Genomic DNA, 22,785 nt, shown 5'->3' with positions numbered 1-22,785 from the left:
CAGGTTTGTGTAAACATACAAACACTCATTGTTTTAGCTGGGAATAGAGAATTGATAGAGTAAAACAAGTCCAAGCTTATCAGGACAAAAAATAGGTCCTACTTTGCCAGATTCCTTTTAAACATAAATATGTTCTGTTAAACAGTCCATAGTCTGTTTGGAAGAAAAAGTTTAATTTCTTTTTTTTTTTTTTTTGTAAAAAACCCTGAAGGGTCATGCTTAGTCGTGGTCAGTGGAAAGGCCTCGGGAAGAGCCAGGGGGTGCTGTAGTTTCACTCATGGACCTTACTCTCTTCCTTAGCTGGAAGATGACCTGCTCTCCTGTGTCTCTACACATCAGCCAAGGCTAATAGAGACAGCTGTTAGCGTCACACGGGTTTTGCTCCCATGCCTGCAGACAGTGTGTATTTACTCTCAGTACTGTGTGTATGTATGTGTACATGTTCTTGGGGGCCTAGCTGTTCCTAGAGGGAAGCATTAACACTTGGAAGTTGCAAGCTTAGCAAAATGCTTCTAGGTGTTTTTTATGATTTCTTTCTCCTTCATTTCATTTATGAGCACAATGTTTGGAAATGCTTACCAAGACCAGTATGTGTATATATGTGTGAGGCAAAGGGATTTTTTAATTTTTATTAAACTTGTAATGTTTTTCTGGTACCATGCGGTTGTTTACATGTTTATGTAAAGATATTTATTAATTATGGGTGAAAAGTTATTGTACTCTTGTCGACAATGTGGTCTTTGCATTATTTACAAAAGGTCACAGAACACACTATTTGTAAATACAAAAATGCCAATTGACTAAGTTTTTAAAACATTTTCAAAAGGCTTCATTGCAAAACACATCTGAACATTATTTGAAAGCTTCTTGTCGATCCATTAAATTGTCACTTTGTCCCCTAACACAGAACAAAGACATCGTAGCTGTTGAGGGAACAAAATACAATGCATTAAAGCGGGCCAGAGTGGTGTATAGTTTAAATTGTGGATACGTTTGTGTGCCCGTAGTTCTTTGTGGGTAATTTAAGATCACCCAGACATGCTTGGTTTTTCTCAGAGTGGTAAAGCTACTGTTTCATACATCTGGGCGATACGTTAAACAGTTACACATTTTAATGCCAGACTTTTAGCTTTGTTTATTTAATCATGTAGTGAAGGTTTTTTTTTTTTTTTTTTCCGTTCCACCCCGTTCAGGCACTTGTTTCACACCCTATGCATGCCAGTTGTGGTTTCTTTATCTATGAATTTTCTAATTCATTTTTTTGCAGTATTTATAAAAGATATTGAACAGAGTCATCAGGTTGGAGTAGTAACACAGTAAAGGAGTCTTTATTAAGTTTGTACTTTCATCACACTATAATTGTGTACAGTTCTCTGCTTCTCCAGCACCCTACCCTACTTAAATTCTCCCAGACCGCTCACCCCCCACCTCATCCCATTGAACCACTTCAAAGTGACAGCGCTGGATTGAAATTGAACAACAGCGACTGAAGGGAAAAGTATGAATGAAGCCCCCTACCCCCCCCCTCCACAGCAACATTGAAGGGAAGTCTGTGTTATGACTGTTGCTGGTGTGTATTACATACATATCAGTCAGTGGCGCTCCCAGTTCAGTTCCAGCCAGAGCCCCACAGAAAGGCGCTGTCATGTGGAAGGTGATTGAGCTCTGCAGACAAGTGCTGGCTGTAGGCTGCCTCTGGGTGTCTGGATGTGCCGGCGGGGAATGCCAAGCTCAGCCAGTGCCGCGTCTTCCCGCTGTAGCTATGGTGTCAAATGGGCTACCCCCCCACCCCCATTCTCTGAGACTGCACACAGCTCAGCGATCCTCACTGCACAGCAGGAGAACCACCCAGGAGACCACTATGTGTCGGAGTCGCATGTCGTCTTGGTTCTCGGGTCCCTCATCTGAAAACAGATCAGTTTTTTTGTGTTTTTTTTTTTTTTTTTTTTTTGCCTGTTTTCCCAAGTCGCCACATTTCCTGACCTTCTGAAAGATTTCACCCTGGTTGGAACATTGTAGCAATAGATGCCTAAATCGCTTGTTCCAAATATTCCAAGGATTCGGAATGATACAGTTGCTTTCTGCGATGCTGTACCATGGACTGGGTAGACGACAGATGCATTGTCTGCGCCTGGATGGTTTCATCTGTGCCAGACTGTTGCCGTTGACTTGTCTGCATTCTCTGGGTAGTTTTTTTTTCTTTTTTTTTTTTTTTTTAAAAAAAGTGTTAGGATGGCACAATCTTATAAATAATATTTAAAAAAACAACAGTTTGCAAAAATACACAACAGTGTTTTTGTTTGCAGACATGCATTTTTAAGAACACGTGCTATTGCTTAAGTTGTGTTTATGCACACACTCTTCTCACTGTACTATTATTTCTAGTAGAGCAACAAAAGCAGTTAAGTTAATTTTAAATTATTTTTGGTCTTAAGTTATACAACACTTATTTTGGGTTCAGGATTTTTATGAACTTCAGAGGAATGTGAATAGTGCTGGTGGTTTGTCATTTCAGTAAATACGTGGGAAATAAAAATGTGATGTTGACCCATCGCTCAGAGTGTAATTAAGGACTTATCAGCATTTGTAGAAGTTCCTTGCGTAGACTCCAAGAATGAATGAGCTACATGTAATTGCGGAACAGCTACAGAATGCGAGGTCAAGGACTCTGGTTCAGGCCTTCGGTCCTCTACCCAGCTCGCGTCTCGTCACTCCTCCATGTAGGTTACAGACTTGCGTTGATATTTAATCCTCCATTATTGCGGAGTGGATTTGGCCCAGCTGCGTCTGCCGTTCCTGGACATAATGCTGTTAAATCTTTGTTTGAGAGCCAGGCCTGGATGTCTGCCAGCTTTCTTAATTACATCAGTTGTTTGATTTTGATTGTGAAGTCGAGGAGACTCTAAGAAGGCTGTTGCGGTGGACCTTTTAGCGTTACGCGTCTAGGCAGAATGAGGCACAGCCGTGTCAAGGACAATATCAGTCCCGGATATTTATGCTCCCCTGTTCTTAATTTACATAAAACCCAGCTAATCAGCTTTTACAACCAGCGAAAAACAAACAGTGAGGTAATGTCTAGAGGCCTTTATACAGAAGCAAAATTTAAAAGAGTCTAGAAAGAAGCGATTGATAAATTAAGAATCGACCACCGAGTGGCTCTCATGGAGGTGAGCTGGCAACGTTTCCCTTCTTGTTCGCTCGTTTACTTCCTCAGAAGGGAGTAGCTGGGCACTCATGGGTTAGAAATACCAGATGTAGAAATATAAAAAGTGACTATGTCAAAGGTTTCACAGACCTTTTTCTAATGGTAGGAAGTGAGGAACAGGTTAGATATGGATATTGACCTGTTACCTGAGGGTTTCTATACCTGGGGAGGCCCTGCTCCAGTATTCTTGGGTATCTTAATTAATTAACTCACTGGAAATTCTCTGATGCAATACTCAGCTCTACAAATTTGCCACGTTTTATTTGCGTTTGGTGGGGGAAAACACATCAGCTACGCCAGGGGCACTCCATTGTTGTCCTGGTAGACCTCTGAGTATGCCGGTTTTCTCTGAAGTAGCCTTACAGTAAAGCGCTATCTGCTCTGCTCTCTTGTGTCTCACATCTCCTAGGCTGGGACTGGAAAAGGGTTCTGCTCAGTTAGCATGGAGTAGGCATATTGTCTCTGCGTTCATGGCTTCGCTCTGGGTACAAAGGTGTGTGTTCAGATGAACCTCTGACTCTGTCACCCTTAGGGTGTGACTGACAAGTGTGTTACACTGCTATGCGGTGTACACGGATAAATGATTGTCGTTAGTTTAGTGTATCTAACATTGTAAGTTGCCTTGAACAAAGCTATGAAGTCAGTGCTAATAGTGTTTATAATTCTTTTTTTGTATTTTAACAGTTGGACAGTTAAACTATTGATAGCCCTAATTCCCTTTAACGCTATCGCAACTGTGCAAGTTCTTAGATCATGGGATCTTTAAGTTTATTCACTTAAAGCTCTGCTTCATAAGCAGGTTTCATGGATGGCCTTCAGGGGGTCCGAAAAGCTCTTGTTTGCTTTGGAACTGACAAACTAAATAAAAGTTAAAAATACAATAATTGTGTGTTGTTAGTGTGTATGACTAATTCTAGTGAAGGTAATCAAGCTTCATTGAAACACAGTACAATTTTTTTTTTTTTCTTTTTTTCCCTAGGAGGAGTTCCTAGGTTTCCTCAGCTTCTTGAAGGGAGACATGGCCTAAGAAAGGTTGAGTCTGTGTTTTGATACCAGTTCCCTCAGTTGTCATTAACAGCTCATCTGGAAATATAAGGAGTTCCATAAATGTCTGCTGGGAACCGCGAAAGTTAGCAGCTTTCTGACGACCGCTCGTGTCACGCCTGAATTTACTGAGAATTTGCATAAATATGTGAACTAGTGGAGATGAACGGGAGATGCCGTATACAGGTGTTTTGCTAACCTGGGTCAAGGAGGCAGCACTAGAGCACACTTGGAGCTCCACATGTTCACTGGAAATGCACTTAAAGGTTAAAAGGAGCGTGGAGGCCGGCAGGACGGTGGAGTGACAGAATGGAGTGACTCAGAGTTTCCTGAGAGCATCGGAACAACGGGCCTTCACTTTGGAGTGATTTGTTTTTCCCTCTTTCGAGCTTCTTACCCAAGTATCCTCATAAATCACCCTTTCAGTCGACAAGGGCAAGGCTGTCTAGTGTCAAAGGGGACCCGGTGTGCTTGGGGTCGCGGTTTCAGAGGCTCACCGCTCTTCACCTTTAGGTGTGGGACCTGGCATCATGCTTGCATCACAAACACCTTTCATGGGAAGAGTGGCTGCTCCAGCTCCAGGTGATCCTATTGAGTTCCAGCCTGTCCAGAAGTAAACAGTGCATCCCTGCGCTTTGAGGCTTCAATCGGTTTGTTTTGGACCTGTGCATTCTGTTTGCACTTTGGTATGAGAACTGCCAAAGACTGTTGTATCTACCTTGTCACTTTGCTTTATTATGACCTTGACATTTAATGAGATGAGATACTTTGTCATTGTATGCAATTTCAATACAACGAAATGTGTGGCAGCTCTCATAAAAACAGCAACAGAAAAAGAACACTAAGTAAATAAATAGATAATAAGAATTAGACTGAAATGTTGAAGTTCTTTCATGTAGCTTTTCCAATGCTAATGTAGCCTTGGCTTGTTGGGGGGATGTATAACCTACTGCACCGACTGTTGTTCACATAGATGCACAGTCCTCTTCTGCTCTTCCTGGAGTCCCTCATCCGATCCGCTTCTGATCTCGGGGACTGAGGGGGGCATAGGATCTCTGAGGGGATGAAGGTAATGTCAAATCTGAAGCTGGAGTTGGTGAGAAACAGGTTAGCCTTTAGCTGCGCACGTGGCCCAGCTCACATCCCTGCTTCCGTTTCCCTCCACCACCCATGCTGCCTCGTTGGTGGGATGGAAGTTCCGATGGGCTCTGGGGGGCATAGGGTCTCTGAGGGGATGAAAGTGGTGAAAATTAACTGAGGTCAGTAATATGGGGTGTCAGTAGTATCGGTGTTTCAGTAATATGCGCTGAAAGCTACTGCTGTTCTGAGGGAGAGCAGAGTCGCTGCGTCTGCACACGCTGCCATCTTGCCCTCCCCCCAGTCAAAAGGATGTGCTTAGGTCAGCAATAATGTGACATTCTGTTTAGAGGCTTGCCAAGACTTTGAAATCATTAGCTTTATTAATAAAATATTTTTCCATTCTGAAAGTCATTGCATCCACACTCTTATTGCAGCAGTTCAAATGTCTGCTGTTTACCAATATTAAACCTGGCTGTTGTGACCGCTGCCAGGCATTTTCAGAGCAGCTGTGTCCTCGCCTTTGCACATACATACACAAAAATACACACCCTCATACTCTTGGGTGAGCCAGTGATCATAAAGAACAGTTCGGTGTTCCAGGATGGGATCAAGAATTCTCCACATTGGCCCCCCTCCACTTCCAGCGTGCCACTTCGTGTAGCATTTTGGTGAGGTACCACCATGCTGGGTCTGCCCTGGGCCCTCTGTAAAACTTGGTGAGCGTATGGGTGCTTGCCCTTGGGCCGGAAATAGAAATGACACTTTCATCATATAGTGGGTGCTGAAAAGTGCCCCCACCGGTCACTGTCAGGGTAGGAGTCACATGGGGCATCTGCAAAAGTTGTGTATGCCAGATACATGGTGAGATGTAGGTTTGACTTAGGGGAGGGGGGTCACTAATCTTGGGGGGGCTCAAATATGTCCTTGCATTCTGGGGCTTCCTAGTGATGATGATAATGAAGACGCTCTTACTGACACTAGGTAATGTGGAGGTCATGGACATGGCCTTATCTGGGGAAAATTATACATGGTTAATAATCTGTTGCTTAGCAAATGCTGTCCAAAGTAACTTCACCAGTTACTACAGTGTTTTCTACAGTGTTTATTTCCTGAAGGAATTCTGGCTAAGTTACCTGGCCAAAGGGTACTATGGATTTAGAAGGGAGTAGGGCTGGACCAAATAGACTATTCTCCCAAGTTGTTACACCCATTGCAAAACTTATGTTGCTTTGGTAAAATATTCCGCTGTGTAGGGAATTGTGTAATCTTCTATCAAAGCAGCAGATGAGAACTATAATAAAGTGTTCATCTTGTCCATACATGTGAATAAAACTGGCAATTTACATTAAAGTGTCTTATTAGAAAAACACAAGTATGCTAGCAGATGCATTATGTAATCACCGAATTAAGACATTCCACAATCATGAAGGATTAAACCCACGGTTCTTGCTAAGCTACGACAGACACCCACAGACAGATTTGTTCAAACACAGACTTTCTTCTGGCCCTCTGCCAGCGTGTATTGTCAGCGAATAACCAAACACCTGAGGCCCATGAGCTTTTTGGGGAAATGAATGGATGATTCGATAACCCAACAACCAATAATTAGTTTATTGAGGTGTGAGTTCCTGTGGTTTCAGGCAGTGGGGTAATAGTATTAGTTACCGGTGTACGGCCACCTAAACATATCTAGAGTGCAAATTTTACAGCTGCAATGAATAGATGGGAAACTGAACAGCCTGCACAGTGTTGGTGTCAGCAAACTTGATTACTGAAATTGCCGCAAAATGTGACATGAATACAGGTTTTTGTATTCTGGGTATTACTCTACGAAATGACGGATTGCTAAGTTAATGAAATATTTTAATTTTCATATGGTACACTCTTATTTGTTCTGTTTGTATTGTCAACGCTTGTTGCCATAGATACCAGTATAAGAAAAAAGACTGGAAAATATGTGGTGTCGTAACAGGTTCCCAAATGTAATATCTTACCTACCCAAAGAGAGAACAGTAACAAGTTTTTGCTGTGCTAGATATTTGTCATAATTTTTTTTTTTTTTTTTTTAAAGACAAATATGTTCTTAGTTTCTCTATGAAGTAGCCTATGGACAGGAATTTCCCACTAGGAATCAAGAGTGTCAGATATGGTTGGATACCCTGGTAGTGACTGCCATTAAGTTCCTGGATAGTGATGACTCTGTGCGAGCCACACAACAAATGGCTTTTCAGCTGAAGGCATGCCCTAAACCGATACCGTGGTTTAAACTACCGTGTGTTCTTTTTCTTTTTTTGCTCAGTGTTTCCGAGCACTTTGTTGCAAAGGACCCCCACCGCCCCGGCCGGAGTACGATGTGGTGTGTATAGGACTGACGGGTGCCGGAAAGACCAGTCTGCTCTCGCGCCTGTGCAGTGAAGGCACCGACAACATAGTGCCAACCACAGGTACGGCAGCCTCTCCTCAACAAGCCAATAGGGCAGCAATGAAACCTGAAGCACAGCCTTTTTTTATTTTTACATTACCCCACTGCCAATAAATTGGTTAGTGGTCTAACCAACTTATAACTGCTTCAGAGTTATGAGGAACATACTGCAGCCTTTAATTTATTTCATTACCAAAACTATTTTTTGTATATGCAAATCCAAGATACTGTTTAAATATCTCAGTACAATTCACAAAACACAATTATTTGGAGGGGGGGATAATTTGTAATCAGAATTTTTTTAAAAACAAAGTTTGTTTAAAACTATTTATTTTGCTGCATTTTGAATGACTCCAGTGATGTAAAGGCAAGAGTGAACTTAACATGTTGTTTTACATTACAAATTAAACAACCACAACAAATAAGTACCGAAGACTTTTAAGTGCACTATTCCAGGTTACGTGGCACAGTGACTCGCCTTACTACTTACGGTTTTTCTCCTGCTTTATTTTAACATTTTTAAAAACACCTCAGATGAGAGCATTATGTTTTAGAATTCAAAGTAATGCAAAAGAACTTAATTTATACTGTAACAGGAATGTAAAGGCTGAAATATGTAAAACTGCAACACAGTTGAATTATACATAAGTAAAATACTGTAATGAAATTAACTGGTTGTGAAAAATGGTCAAATGGGAGTAATTCAGAAAGCATGGTGTAATGCTTGGTAAGCATGTCACTAAATTATTCTTAATGTCTATAGCACGTTTCAGAATATTTTTCAGAAAACGAATACATAAAACTTGAGCTAGACTTCATTTACCGTGACCTTCACTGTTTTTCAGGCACAACATTTTTTTTTTTTAAAGCTGAATCATAACTTAATCACCTAATCTGATTCAAATTTATTTTTCAGGTTTTAGCATCAAAGCTGTCCCATTCCAGAATGCCATCCTGAATGTAAAGGAACTTGGGGGTAAGTTCTAAGTTGAGTTTTAAAAAAAAAAAAAAAAAAAACTTTTTCATATGATGTATAGAGGGAAATATATTTTTAACAGTTTGCTTTTAATATGGAAGGTATATGTCCTGACTCCACAACTTGTGAACATGTTTGGGACTGGAAGTCATTCATAACTTTGTTTTCTGTGGGCCTGGAATCTAAAAACAGGTTGGATTCATTGTGCTACGGGCAGAAATTTTAAGAAATGGCGAAGGCACAATTTAAAATTAACTGAAAAAGGTTTGGAAATCTTTGAAAATTTGCAATTGTTATCTGTAGCACAGGGGCCCATATTGCGGAGTTAATCCTTTCAGTTTTTCTTTTGTTTTAAAGCTATTTTAAAATTTCCCAAATGCCTATGAATGTGTAAATACAAGCTGGTTATTTAAGATGGCTTATAAAAAACAGGCTAGGTTTAACAGTGGTAACGTATCATGGTTTGTATTTTTAAAAGTTTATTATTCCCTCAGTGCAGAAGAGAAAAAAGTAGAAAGTAAACTAAAATACAGGGTAGTGTAGAAGGCATGTTGGTGCAGCTGAAAGGATGAGACCCCCTCAGCACACCAAGGAAGGCACAAGCAAAAATGCTTGAAATGTATAACTACCCTAAACAGGATTTCTGAAACCACTCATCATGCCTTTTAAATCTTGTAAAGCTAAGGAATTGTGCTGCAAGTTCCATGACAATGTGCCCTCTTTTGTCGTCTGATTCATTTTTATGTGGTTTCTTTTACTGCTGAGCAGCCTTGCAGCGAAGCTCTTGAAATGATTTTATAAATTGTTGTTAAGCTGGACAAGATGGGATACAACACGATCTCTTCAAACTCTTGCCAAGATGCCGTTCTCATGAACTGTTGCAGAATGCACAACAACAGCTACAACATAAACATAATTTGCTTGGTAATGCTTGTAATTCAGTTTCGGTGAAATTGATACACCTGTTCGCGGTTTGTCTCCACTGATCTGCAGCGATGCAACTGAAGTCTGTTGAGCACCTTCGCCTGGCTTTAGAACTGTTTGCATTAGTTCACTACGGCCTCTTGTGCAACTGTTTATTCACATGAGTAAAGAATGAAGGGATTTATACACAATAACTGCAATTACAAGAATATTATCTTTGTGTGTATTAATATATATATTATGTATTAAACTGTATGTATGTGTGTATGTATATATTTTTTAATAAAATGAAAAGGAAGAAAGGCACAGGGAATTCACCAGCCATGACTTAAGGGCAGGCTTCACCAAAAACAATGAAGCTTCAAGCAGTTGAACCTTTCTTTCATAATTCGTCAACATTTAGGATCCTGACTGTGCTTTTGCAGCCTTGCTGATGTGTCTCCTGTATACACCAAAGCCACAGGGCATTGCTGATAGAACTTCCAGAGAGCTGCCCATGCCTGTCTAACCTCGGTTCTTCATATACCGCTGTGAAGTAATCTGGTACTTCTAAACTAAAGTACATCAGTGAAGGGTCCATGGCACCTGCAGACAGCCTCTACCTCTCTGTGAGGGACCTGAACTGCAGCATTTGTCTTGCAAATGAAAAGCAGAGAACTTTGCGTGCTCATATATGCTTCTAATGCATGTGCGTAAACCACAGGATAATGGATCCGGAAGTAATAAATTGCAGTGTGTGAATCGTATGACAGGAAGGGTAATTACTGCTTTTATACCCTTTGAGGTCTGCGAGGCCTACATTGTTGTCTAAAGCAAGTAATTCTGGTTCTCATTACTGATAACCAGAAGGTTGTTTAGAGGAAATCTGTTTTGAAATGGTGTTTAGTATTTATTCTTCTTTCCATTCTGTGGACATTAGTGAGTGACCAGTAAAACCACTTGCACCACATCATGGCAGACCACCAGGGTGGCACTGTACTCACGTTGTGTCCAAAATGTGATTTGTGGATTGCTTATGGCACCAGATCAGAGGAAGTGAATCAAAAACTGTTTTTCTTCTACACTCATCTTTCGTTTGGCAAAACTCATATTACGGTGATTTTACCCCAAATGCTCAGCCGCAGCATCAAGACAAATTTTGAAAACAACCGGCTAATACGAACCACCTGTATCATAATGTAATGTTTGTACAGTTCCGACCTGGTTAAATACCCTGGTGGCCTGCAGATGTCATTAGCAAGGTGTACATTACTCAATATATGTGTCAGTCTACACTTTCCTTTAAATATATTGTTAATATTATGAGGTCAGTATAAAATTGTGTTTATACTTGTTTGGTCCTAGTTGCCTGAGATTAGGAAAGTAAATCTTGGTTACATATTCTTCAGTGGCTATTGTACAGAGCAGCAGGTGGCATAGTAGTTAGTTAAATCCCTCTGCCTATGTAGTACATAGAGCATATTTCAGTGTGATATTGAAATGATTAATGTACATTTTCGTATTGCCTTGCTCTAAATAAACTTTAGTACACTTCAGTCTTTATGGCTTCATGCTAAATGAATCCCATTTCAGCACACTTAATGGTATGCTTGCTAAAACTCCTTTCTCATTAAAGGATTAGTTTCATATTACATGAATAATAATAAAGATTAGCTGTTGAATACCAAAGTAGTCAGCTGGTTGTGATTTATTAGCAAAGTCAAGGTCTCTTTTAATGAAGAGACAGTGAAACTGAGCAGTCGCAGGTGTCTGACTTTGAGTCATAGGTAAGAATTGTCATTGAAAAAAAATTGCAACATCTTTCTGGAAATGCCTTTAAGATCAGAATGTGAACTTGCAATGCATTCTGGGGGTTCATTTGGGTTCATCATTCAGATGTGTATGAATGGATGTTAAATATCTTGCAGCACTTTACCAGCTCATCATTTGTTCAGGAATTGCAATACTCGTCAGTGAAAAAATAATTTTGGTGTTACATGAGTATTCCTTGCTCTTGTACCTTTTTACAGTCCTGTCATGACAAAGTGTACTTCGCTCTTCGGTCACAAGGTCTCGGACAGAGTACTGCAGTGCTCTAATTGTGGTCCCTAGAGACCTTTCCAGAAGTACGCTTCTCCAGCCGAGCTGTCTGTACTACCTCGTTCATTTTCACACTGTTACCTGAGCGTGATATCCACCTGTTCCATGTCTACTGCAGATACCTTGTTCGGTGTATTTTTCTGCAACCTCGTGCAGTTTCCTTCAGGTTCTATAAAGTTTCTATCCATCCGTGTATAAGGAGAAAGACTTTTTTCCCCCCGCCCAAGAAGACCTTTGAAGAAACTTTAGAGATGTGTGTTATTTTGGCAGTATTACGGAATTTTGTTCGGAGCCAGTAGGTGGCAGGAATGAGAAGCTGGAAAAATGTCAGTGATGTATAGATGTCCCAACCAAGGAGTTCACGTTTGCTCACCAGTGTAAACAGAGGTGGGCAAACGTCGCACTTTACTAAAGTCATCACGATATTCAGCTGATTCAGTAGCTTCAGGAAATTGTGATTCCCCGACTGAACACTTTACTTGGTGAAAGTTGTTGCGGATATAAACATTCTACTTAGGAAGTATGTCTCAGTTATACAGTTTGAGATTCATAAAAACTCCTCACCAAGAAATGTATGGAGTATGGAGATCTACCACTGTGGCAGGGAAACATCTTGCAAAATAGTCCCCCCCCCCCCCCCCCACCCTTGGTTTGAAAATTACTGTTTAAGAGATGCAGATATACTTTTCAATAAGCATTTTAGAATAATTTTTATTTATTGCATTTATGGCTGCTCTTATCATTGCCTAAAGTAAAATCAGATGTGGGATAGATTTATCATTAGATGGTGAATATTTCCAGGTTCAGTGACATCATGTAAATAATTCATGCAGAGACAACACTGACAAGTGTGCTTGGAAAAGAGTGGGGTCAGCATTGTGATAGATGATTTGCTCCAGGCAGTAAATAAATAGCAAAGCCAAAATCCCTGGTCTCTATTGTTATTTCACTAAACGGACGGAGTTGAGAATGAGGTTGTCAGTGTTCATTTAAACTGAGTCATGACAGATGTTTGGAATATAGACTTGTGATTGTACCTGATTGGAATTAGCTTTGGGGTAAAAATGTAATGATCTCCTCCTTACTTCATTCAGATTTTTGCTCACTTTGAGAAGTTCAGATCGCTTAAATTGCATCCAATGCACTACATTTGTAGCTTGTTCTAACTTGTAAATCAGTAACAAGCAAGTTTAAAATATTGGTCCACAACCTTTTGTGTTGGCTAATGTTAGAAATTTGTAACTTCAAGGTTGTCAGTTCAAGTACTAGGAGGTGCCCCGTAACAGTCACGCCATTTTAAGGTTGATTTGGATGGGAGCATCATGTAAGCAATATAACAAAAAACTATAACATTGTTAGGATAAAGCTATGGAATAAATGGCATCTGGTCCAAATTAGGACATGTCACTCCTGGGTATCTTTTAGGAGCTGACACTATCAAGAAATACTGGAGCCGCTACTACCAGGGGTCCCAGGGGGTGATCTTCGTCCTGGACAGCGCTTGCTCAGAGGAGGACCTGGAGGCGGCGCGGACCGAGCTCCACTCTGCCCTGCAGCACCCCCAGCTCTGCACACTCCCCTTCCTCATACTGGCCAACCACCAAGACAAGCCGGCCGCACGCTCTGTGCAGGAGGTAACTTTCCACACCAAATATGGAGACCCCCTCCACGACCGCCCGCTCCCACTGCTGACAAACGACTGGGCTTCTCCCCAAGGCCCCCTCACACACGGATACACACGCATACCCACATTTACACCATGTCAAGTGTTTGTGTGGAGCCTGGATTCGGGGGAGAGGTGAGAGGGGACAGTCTGTGTTTTTGCTACTGCGGGACCGAGGTCGTCATCCTCATCTCTTTCCTCTCTCCCCCACCCTCAGCCATGTACCATTAAACGTTTAGACACACACACAAAACTGTAAATACTAATCATGTGTGATCTGAAGCTTTCCAGTACTCCCACGGTTTGCTTGAAGTATGAAGGATTGACCACAAAGCTTCTGTAGTGCTCCAGGTTCATCTAAGTTCAGGACAGAGGGGTTTGCTGTAGGACGTCTGGTATTTTTGGTGCAAGGTGGAAAGGTCTACATCCTCTAACGTGACAGTGCATTTATCTGCTCCATCCCTAACTGTATACACTGCACAGAAACTTTAGCTCTTGAACAATTGGACCAGTTTTGTGTTCATCTGAAAACAGTGAAGGGAGATGTTTATTGGTCCTTCATCTATGGTGAACAGCTGTTTTAAGTTTTTAGCCCTCCCCTTTTTGTCACATGAGTAGAGGTTGTTTGCTTTTTATACTTTGGCTTTGTAGTGTCCTCTTCATTCATGCTGGTGTACTGTTTGAGTGCACAAGAGTGAAGAACTGGTAATGGGTGATCTCTATGTGTGTGACAGAGTTTTAACAAGTAATGCCGTTCACTTGCCTTGCTTTGTTAAAATGTGTGCTGTTGAAGTCTTGCCCTGGTCCAAATCATGATGTCTGCTTCACATTAGTGGGCATGTAGGGCAGCAAGGGCTGCTAACCTGTTTGCTGGATGAGGACTGTTGGTATACCCTTGGGGAAGGAACCTAACCTGAATGGCTCTTGTAAAACCTCCTGCTGTTGACACCAGCAGAGGAAAACAGTGGCGCTCTTATAATGATGTTACTCAACACACCGCTCGCATCCCTAACAAGGATCCGTGTGCTACCCAGTTGAGATTAATAACCACAAACTGATGTCGCACGATGGAATAGTAGGTAGTGCTGGTACCTCACAGCTCCTAGACTGTAGTTTTGGATCTGTGGAATCCAGCCTTGTCTGGAGTCTGTATGTTTTCCCCAAGTTTCATCTCAGTCAAAGATGTGCACAGAGAGAGGCAACAGTAAACTACTTCTATACCCTCATGTTCCTTGGAACCCCATGCAAGTGGTCACTGAGTCCTCTTGGGTTTGATGGCACTTAGCACCTATCCTTCAAGATGAAATTTCTGTAAAAAAAAAAAAGCTACATTCAGAGTATGTAAGTGTCTCGGAAGTACAACATTTTACTCACTGAATTTTCCCCACAATAGTGTTGCTTTTGTGGTCAGACCTTACATGCGACAACCTCCCATGCTATTGCTCCCATAAACCACGGACTGACAGCTGTAGCAATTACAGTGTAACTCTTTGTACACAGTGGCTGGAAACGGGCAGAAATCCTCTGCAGACATCTGCTTAATGATGCCTTTTTTGTCACAGCCATGTACATGAATCATGGACTGTGACAGAAGCATAGAGTAACTGTCAAAAATGTTGTTCTTATCCAGTGCATCTTTAGGAAGTTATTGTAAGGAATAGGCCACATGTACAATGTCTTTTGTATGACTCTGTTTTCAGGGTTGCCTCTGTTTTAAGCAGAACATTTAACCCCCTGGGGTCATGATGACAGGATCTCTGTAATGCACTGTGGTGTTATATCTTTTAAAAGTTCACGAGCTCAATTATTTGCAACCTTTTTATTATTTGGAGCAAAAAAAAAAACACAGTTCAACCATAAATACAGTTAGATACAATATGCTACACAAGCTAGTCATCCACTGTCAGTAATCTGTTGTCTAGTGGTTGCAGTGGTGCGAGCTCAAACACAGACCGCGGAAGCAGGGTACACACTGGATGGGTAAATGTCTTAGTACTGTGGGTGGAAACCAGAGTATCTTTTGAAAACCAGTGTGAACACTGGGAGAACATGCAAACTCCATTCAGAGCCAGATTCCGACTGTGATGTAATACACAGCCCAGGTCCTGTGGAGCACCAGTGCTATCCACTGTGCAACTGTTCCACCCAAGATAAGTTACTTGTATATTTCTATTATAAATGCATGTCTATAGCTGTTGGTATTCAGGTCCGTTGGCAGTTTTTCAGGTTCTACTTTTTTAAAAATGTTTTAAATAAGGTTGAGTGTGGTTTCTCACCTTTATTTGCTCCCCAGGATATTTATTCACGGAACAACCTTTTGCTTCTCATCCTATATGGGATAGGTTACCCGAACAATAAAAATTTCTCTTGTTAGTCATAGTCCATGAGAAACTGTACCAATGGCAGAGTGAAAAATGAAGTGTATTCCTTTCTGTAGTTGTAAAGTTAGTGCTTCAGGTTCTCCAGCTGACTGTTTCATGTGTCTACAGTGCATTCCCACATCCCCACCAGTTAAAGCCTCTTCAGGTCATTTGAGGTAAACCAGTTGAACTACCCTCTTACCTTCTACGTCTTGGCTCATTTCAGGCTATTAAGTGGTTTTTTGCATTACTGTTCAGCTGTGCGATTTGTTTCACTAGTTATTTAAGCTTGTTTTGCTTAAGTGGATTGGCTTGTTGCGGTTTGCAAACATTGGGATGACACGTGAGATCTGCTTACAGGGTTGCCACTTGGGCTCACGCAAGACATTCAGCTTTCTCCAAACCAGTTTCTGAGTAGTTTTCACCACAGCGGATGATACCAGCTCTCTTCACCACTTGTCTTCTTTTGGAACTGCTAAAAGTGAGGCATAGTCTGCTCGTGACCCTTTGAAGGTGCAAGCATACGCGACACACAGCAAAACGAGCCTGACGTTCTTCTGTTGTTCTGGTAAATTCAAAATTGCACACAAAGAACGAGCATTGCAGAGTACTTACTCTGGGTCTGGGAGGTTGGAGGAGGTTTTCATGCATTATAAATGGTAAGTGTGTGGTGTGTGACACAAGGCCCTTGGGAAGTGGTCGATGGCCTTGCCGAGACTTCTGACCCAGATGAGTCGGCCATCTCTCATTTGTCTTGCTGGGCCATGTTCAGACATTGACAGCTTTAATAAATATATGTCAAAAATGTGAGAAGGTTAAATTGCTCAATTAGTCTTTGTGTAGTCCATAACATATACTTTCTCTCCTCTCCTCTGAGGGAGCTTGCTTCTGGAAACTTTTTGAGATGAGCTGGTCTTATGTGGTTATGTTCGTTTTTATGAAAAGAACATTCATTCAAGATACACAGGACAAGATGTTATACCCCATACGTATTTATCCACGGCTGCACACAAAGAGCCAGTCCAACCAACATGAAGCCACAGAAAACATCCAGCGTAGCCAACAGACATCTCCATGACCCGAGACCAAGAAGCTTAACTACCTTCTTCAACAAACCCACTGAACCCACCAAACAGGTATACCAAACTAACAAATCCACCAAACCACCAAGACTCAAACCAACATGTCGAACCCACCAAACAAACAAGTACACCAAACTAACACATCCAAACCAACACACCAAACTAACAACTTTTGAAAAAGAAAAGCAATACTGTTAATGTTTTAAAAGTGAGTGATATTTTAATGACATAAAAGCCTTGCTGTTAAATTTCTAAGTATGTTGGACAAAGTTCTGAAATTACTGAAACTCAAATGTAGATGTGCTCTGAGTGTATCAGAATAAAGAAGCTATCATCAGCTGCACCCTCTCACATAAAATCTATATATTTGTTTATTTTTTTTATGTCTCTGTGTGTAATGTTAGGTTTTCATCTGTTGAATGGAATTCAAGAAATGATGCTTCTACAAGTATGCTGCATCTGGTGGTCCATGCAAATCAGCCGCTGTTTGGCAGCCAGAGGTTCTTGACATCATGTGAAACTGCTTAATGAGAAATCACCTGAAGGCAAAGGTGTATGTGTGCAGTGTTGGCCCAGATAACGCGTCATCACTGCATCGTTATGCCGAATGACGTGGAGAAACAGGGCGAAAAGTAGTCTCGGTTTCACGCCAATAGTGTGCGATGCTGCCCCAGGGGCAGACACAGTGCAGGGCGGCTTGCATCGTGGCATTTGTTGGAAAGAGGCTGTCAAGACGGGCTTGACTTTGTTGGCGACGCTGAAGTTTACCCAGAGGCCTCGTTTGGCTGCCAATGCCGACAGCTTTGACCCAGAGGGATATGTTTTTGGGAAGTGGGCTGGCTGCCCCTGCTGAGCCAGTGAGCAGCATGAGCAACATGCTGAAGGCATGCGTGGAGGATGGGGAGGACGCTTTGGCACTGAAACCTGGCAGGTGGAGTGCCGGGCAGGAGCAAGGAATGCAGGGTGTTTCCGCGACGCGGGACAGGCGCTTGAGGTGCCGCCTGCCGCCGCTCCCTGTTACACCCGACGGGCAAGCTGAGACGGCTTCTCTGTACACATCCCCCCACCTCGGTGCCATAGGAAACACAATCCCATTGACCAACAGTCAGGAATCTGTCACCACGCCCACTGACCATGAGGCAGGTCTGGTGGAAAGATCAGCTGTCACTGATGGTTTCTACGAGCGCCACAGTGTTCCCATGTATAAATATTTTGCACAAATCATGTTTTGCAGTTAACAAGCAGAGGGTAGGTTGCTAATGTAAAAACATGTAAAGATGTGCTAGGAGTTGGTGAGGTTTAGAACTCGGAATTCTGTTGGTTTATTTCACTTTTGGTTTTCTAGAGCACGCTGTAGAAAGATCAGTTTCATACATGTAATGTTTATTCAAGTTTTTGGAGTATGATTCATTATGACTGTAAGGGACTGTAAAGCCATCTCTGGACCCACTTTTTGCCAGTATAGCTATTTTTTTTTTTTTTTTTTTTTAACATCCGTTTTGTGATGTTAGCCAGAGCAGAGCCGGAGATGTTTGTCGATATGACACTTCTTTGGGCACCAACTTGGCAGACATTTCCAAACAGTATTCCTCTTTTGATTGAGCCTTGTCTATTTCATGTCCTGTATTTGTAAGAATGTAGAAGAAAGTTCTCTACTGAGAGAATAGTAACTGGCTTAAAACTGTGGTTTTGGTCTAATACCAACGTACAGTGCAGGCTTTTAAAAACTGTTCAGTCTTGTGAATTGTGCCTCCAACATTGTTGAAGAAATTGTGTGATTTTGGTAACTTTGTTTCATTGGTGTCCAACTATAATTCCTTTTAAAGGACAAGTTAATCTACTTCACATCTGGACTCTAACACTTAAATGGTCATGTGTCTATATGTGAAACTTTTGATCCGTCATTTTCATTTTTAAGTAATTCAAAATTCTTATGTAACATCCTTATATAAGAGATCACCTGAAGTGCTTTTAACACCAAATAGATTTACAGTGAATTTTAGAGTGGATGAAGTCATGGCCTAAGTGTTAATTTTGAAACTTTAAGAGAAAGACCATTTTATTGCCTGGTGTTACACATTTTGACTTTTATGATGAAGACTATTTTGGCTGTAAGAATCATTTAAGTGCATTCACAGGATAAATAAGGTCAATAAGATTCCATGTTTAATGGATTCCGTAACAAGGGGGGTGCAGCAAAAAATGGTGAACTTGCACTTTAAGTTGAAATGGTCCAAAATATTTGTGTGAGCCAGTATGGCTCCCTTACAGGAAAAGTCCAGATGACTCTATTAAGTTGAAGGGGGGGACGGGTTGGGGGACACAATGTGCAAAAACATCGTCCACCAATGGCTAAGGGGTGATTGTATCTCACTTAGTTGACCCCTGTAATACAACAGGGGATGTTCTGAGTGTGTGGCAGGGAGAGAGATAAAGTGATGTGGAAGATTTGAGGTGTGTGTGTGAGGGGAAGGGGTACTTGACATTTCAGCATTAAAATTAATCTGTGCATCTGCACTGCGCAATGATGAAATCAGAGTTGGCGTCGGGTCCTGTGGTTTAACCCTTGGCGCTGGATTTGCAACATCGTAATTAGCTGGCTTGGAAAATATCCTCGGTGGGCAGTAAATATGTTGATCTGGAGAACCACATATTTTAGTGTTATGTATTACTGTGTGTGTGTTATTTTAAAATATCCTTTTAAACTTTGACCATGCATTTGATGGTGCGTGTTCAACCACAAAACATTATCACTTTCTGTGTTAATTTTCTTTTTATACTCATGATGTAAGTGGTTTGACACGAACAAATATTGGTTGCTTTCTTTGGCACCACTAATTTTTGTCAGAATCCAAAGAATGTTTGCAGCTTTATGAGTACCAGTTATGAAATATGAAGTCAAATGGTGCTGAATGCAGTTCTTGTTTTTTGTGTTTAAGTAGTGCACTTAAGTTGTCTATTTCTAATGGCCTCTTTTCTCATCTAACAGCTGTACAAATTTGGATCACATCTGTTAGGTCATCTTTCCTATGTGACTGTTTCCTATCACACTCATTTCTGTAGGTAGCTGTTCATGTGATGTGTGTTGCAGCAAAAACTGTATCGGGTAAAGCAGTCGCGTCTAAAGTTCATGTATTTGTGAATTGCATGTTGGTTTAGCCTGAGCTCTGCATCGTTTTGGAAAAAAGTGTCTGCTAAATAAATGAGTGTTTTAGCCTTATTCAAAGAAATTGTGATAACTGAAATAATGTTTCCCTAATGTTTTTTCACCACAGAGGGGTCTGGTGATGTAACATAAAATTGTCAGACTTCTAGTGCCAAGATTTTCCACGTATGTGTGATAATCTCGCAGTATGGCCGTGACATATTTTACACCGTGGTTTGTGACATGAAGTGGAAACTGGTGTCAAATGTGACCCAGTGCCTTCAGAGGCATGCTGCGGTGACAGCACACAGAGGGGACACTTGCAGAAGACGCCTGCGCTAAGCTTTTACACTGTCCAGAGTGCACTTGGCTTTCCCGGCCACCTTCGCCTTTCCAGTCGTCCGGCCCTTATTTGTCTTTGCTGTTAATAGAAGGTTCTGATGCTGCGATCATGGAACGTATCATGTAGGCTTGTGGACAGACTTATTGGACAGGTTTAGGCAGTGCTTGAACCTGCAGAGACACTGAGAAAACACTGAAGCAATACCTGCAGCTGAGATAAGAAACAGAACCCTTCCGAGAAGGGGAAAAGTGATTATGGTCTGCATCTTCAAGGTGGAAGCCTTTCACGACCTTACTACAGGACTCATTAATTATTAAAGTTTTTGACAAAGACATCTCTATATTTTCATATACCTTTCTTTGAAATCTTCTCATGTCTCAAAACGTTGGCTCTGTGTGTGTGAGAGACAGAGTGCTAACCTTGTGGGAACATTTCTGGAAATTCTCCACAAAGACTCTTAAATCCTGAAAACCCCTTTCTTTTAGTTAGGAATCATTTATCTATTTGAAGTGAGTTTGTGTGAAGACCCCCAGTCATAGGTAAACGGTGTGTGTGTGTGTGTGTGTGTGTGTGTGTGTGTGTGTGTGGGTGGGTGGGTTTGGGGGGGGGGGGGCTACGTTGAATGGCTTCCAGAACACAAAGCCGTATAAGTCATTAGAGGTGTCCTCAGAGGAGCACGCTCTTAACGGTGAGTCATCTTGAATAGGTTCAGCCAATGCTTTCTGGCTCCTGCACTCCAGAGGAGTGTAGCCCACTCAGCAAAAAAAAAAAAAAAAAAAAAAAAAAACTACACTGAAACAATTGTCCTATTCTGTTGTTCTTTTGCATTCCAGTTCTTGTCAGAGATGCTACCACAAATATTTCAGATTAGCGAAGCTCAGTTTATCAGTTGAGAATGAAAGAACGATTCAGATTTTGGTTCATACGTGTAAAATTACGTTGGCAAATGATACACAAATGATACATGATAGATCATATGCTTCTCCCCCCCTGATTTTTGACATAATGTAGTCATTACAAGCAGTATTTCACATGCTGCAGGCCCCACTAAGATGCATCCCCCACTAAGCTGATAACTTTAATTGAAGCATTCTGTTGTCTAACCAGTGAGGAGATCACTCAGACCAAGTTGGCAGAAGGCCGGAAAACAAAAGTGTTTATTTGAGTGCTTGTGCTTTTACTTGACACAGCTGCAGTACCCGTGAAAAGTCGGAGTGTGTGGCAACATGAGCTACATTGGTATGGGAAGATCTGGTCAGAAGAGCAAGCAACGGGTGCCATACATCTCTGGGGAGTGCTGCAGAAGACCTGCGAAAACCTCTTGTTTCCAGTGGCTGTAGCCTGACTTCTGACTGATACTGTATCTTTAGCCTAGTTTGAGTGATCCCAGTTAATCATCTTTACCATAGTTATACCACTACCTAGAAATGCTGAATTTTCACCCACCCCCCAAGTTCAGGAATACAGAAAATTAATAGGAATCTTAGTCAAAGGATGAAAGACTGTGACTCATGAGAAGTCGACAGACCAGGTAGCCCCTTGTAGAGCCAATATTGTTGAAACTGGCCCACATACGAACATGCAGCGCACAAACAGTAAACTATGTATGATGGTAGGAAGCTTAGAGAACCATTTCAGACCTGCTGTAATGTCTTCAAGGTAAACCTTCCACTGAAAGAAGAAAGGGGTCTGCAATAGGGAGAGGTGCCTTCAGTGCTGGATCTAAGTGTAGCAGTGAATAGCAGGACTCCATTCTCCAGTGTGCGCTTTCCCTTCACTTAGGTCCCCAGTGACAGCAGGATAATGCCACCTCTCAAGAATCCACTCCTTTAGTATTTTGTCTCTATTATCTGGTCTGATAAATAAAGGGTGAGAAGTGTCTCTGTGTGCTGGACATTTCTTTTGATCACTGATCTCCCTGACCTCGTGTGAGGGTCTTTTTTTATCTCTCATTTGACCTGGGCCGACTCTCCTGGGGGGAATCCTCTCTCGTTCCACTTGAGTGGAGAGGAGTGTAATGAGCTGTAATGTAGGGGTGAGGGTGACCAGACGGGCGGGGCGGCCGGGAGCAGGGGGGTGACAGGGAGCTGGGGTTAAAGAGGAAGTAATGCACCTCAGATGAGGGCCAGACGGACATGTCGCCGTGAAAGGGGCTTGTTCCTGCACATGCCTGATTTACCCTCTCTTTCGTCCGAGGCTGCTTCCCGTGGAAAAGTTCACTGTGTGTCACGCAGATTCCCGCTTCTTTTCTCAGGGGTTTAGTAGCAGTAGCAGTGGTACAAGTAGAATCCCTTCATTGTCCACAACGGGAATTCTGCTTTACAGGTGATGTTCAGAAAGAATTATTTTTAATTTGTCTCTGAGACATCTTAAAACAAAATCATTTTAAATTTCCCATTTATACAATAGGGTGTCCTTACACTTCAGCAAATCAGTTAAGTACCACAACGAAGGGGGTAACA

At 41.7% G+C, this 22,785-nt stretch overlaps 1 protein-coding gene across 1 annotated transcript in view; it reads left to right on the top strand.

Moving 5' to 3' along the window:
- The window catches only part of LOC108925066 (ADP-ribosylation factor-like protein 15), an 89,308-nt gene that overhangs the window by 29,090 nt on the left and 37,433 nt on the right, over positions 1-22,785 (top strand). Inside the window, exons 2-4 of the mRNA XM_018736787.2 lie at positions 7,629-7,773; positions 8,668-8,727; positions 13,156-13,364. Of these exons, the coding sequence (XP_018592303.1) occupies positions 7,629-7,773; positions 8,668-8,727; positions 13,156-13,364 (414 nt within the window). The remainder of the gene's footprint in view (positions 1-7,628; positions 7,774-8,667; positions 8,728-13,155; positions 13,365-22,785) is intronic.

The sequence above is a fragment of the Scleropages formosus genome, chromosome 6 (genome assembly GCF_900964775.1).
Source record: "Scleropages formosus chromosome 6, fSclFor1.1, whole genome shotgun sequence".
NCBI lineage: Eukaryota > Metazoa > Chordata > Actinopteri > Osteoglossiformes > Osteoglossidae > Scleropages > Scleropages formosus.
Note: the sequence above shows the minus strand (reverse complement) of the source record. Positions and strands in the feature narration are given on the sequence as shown.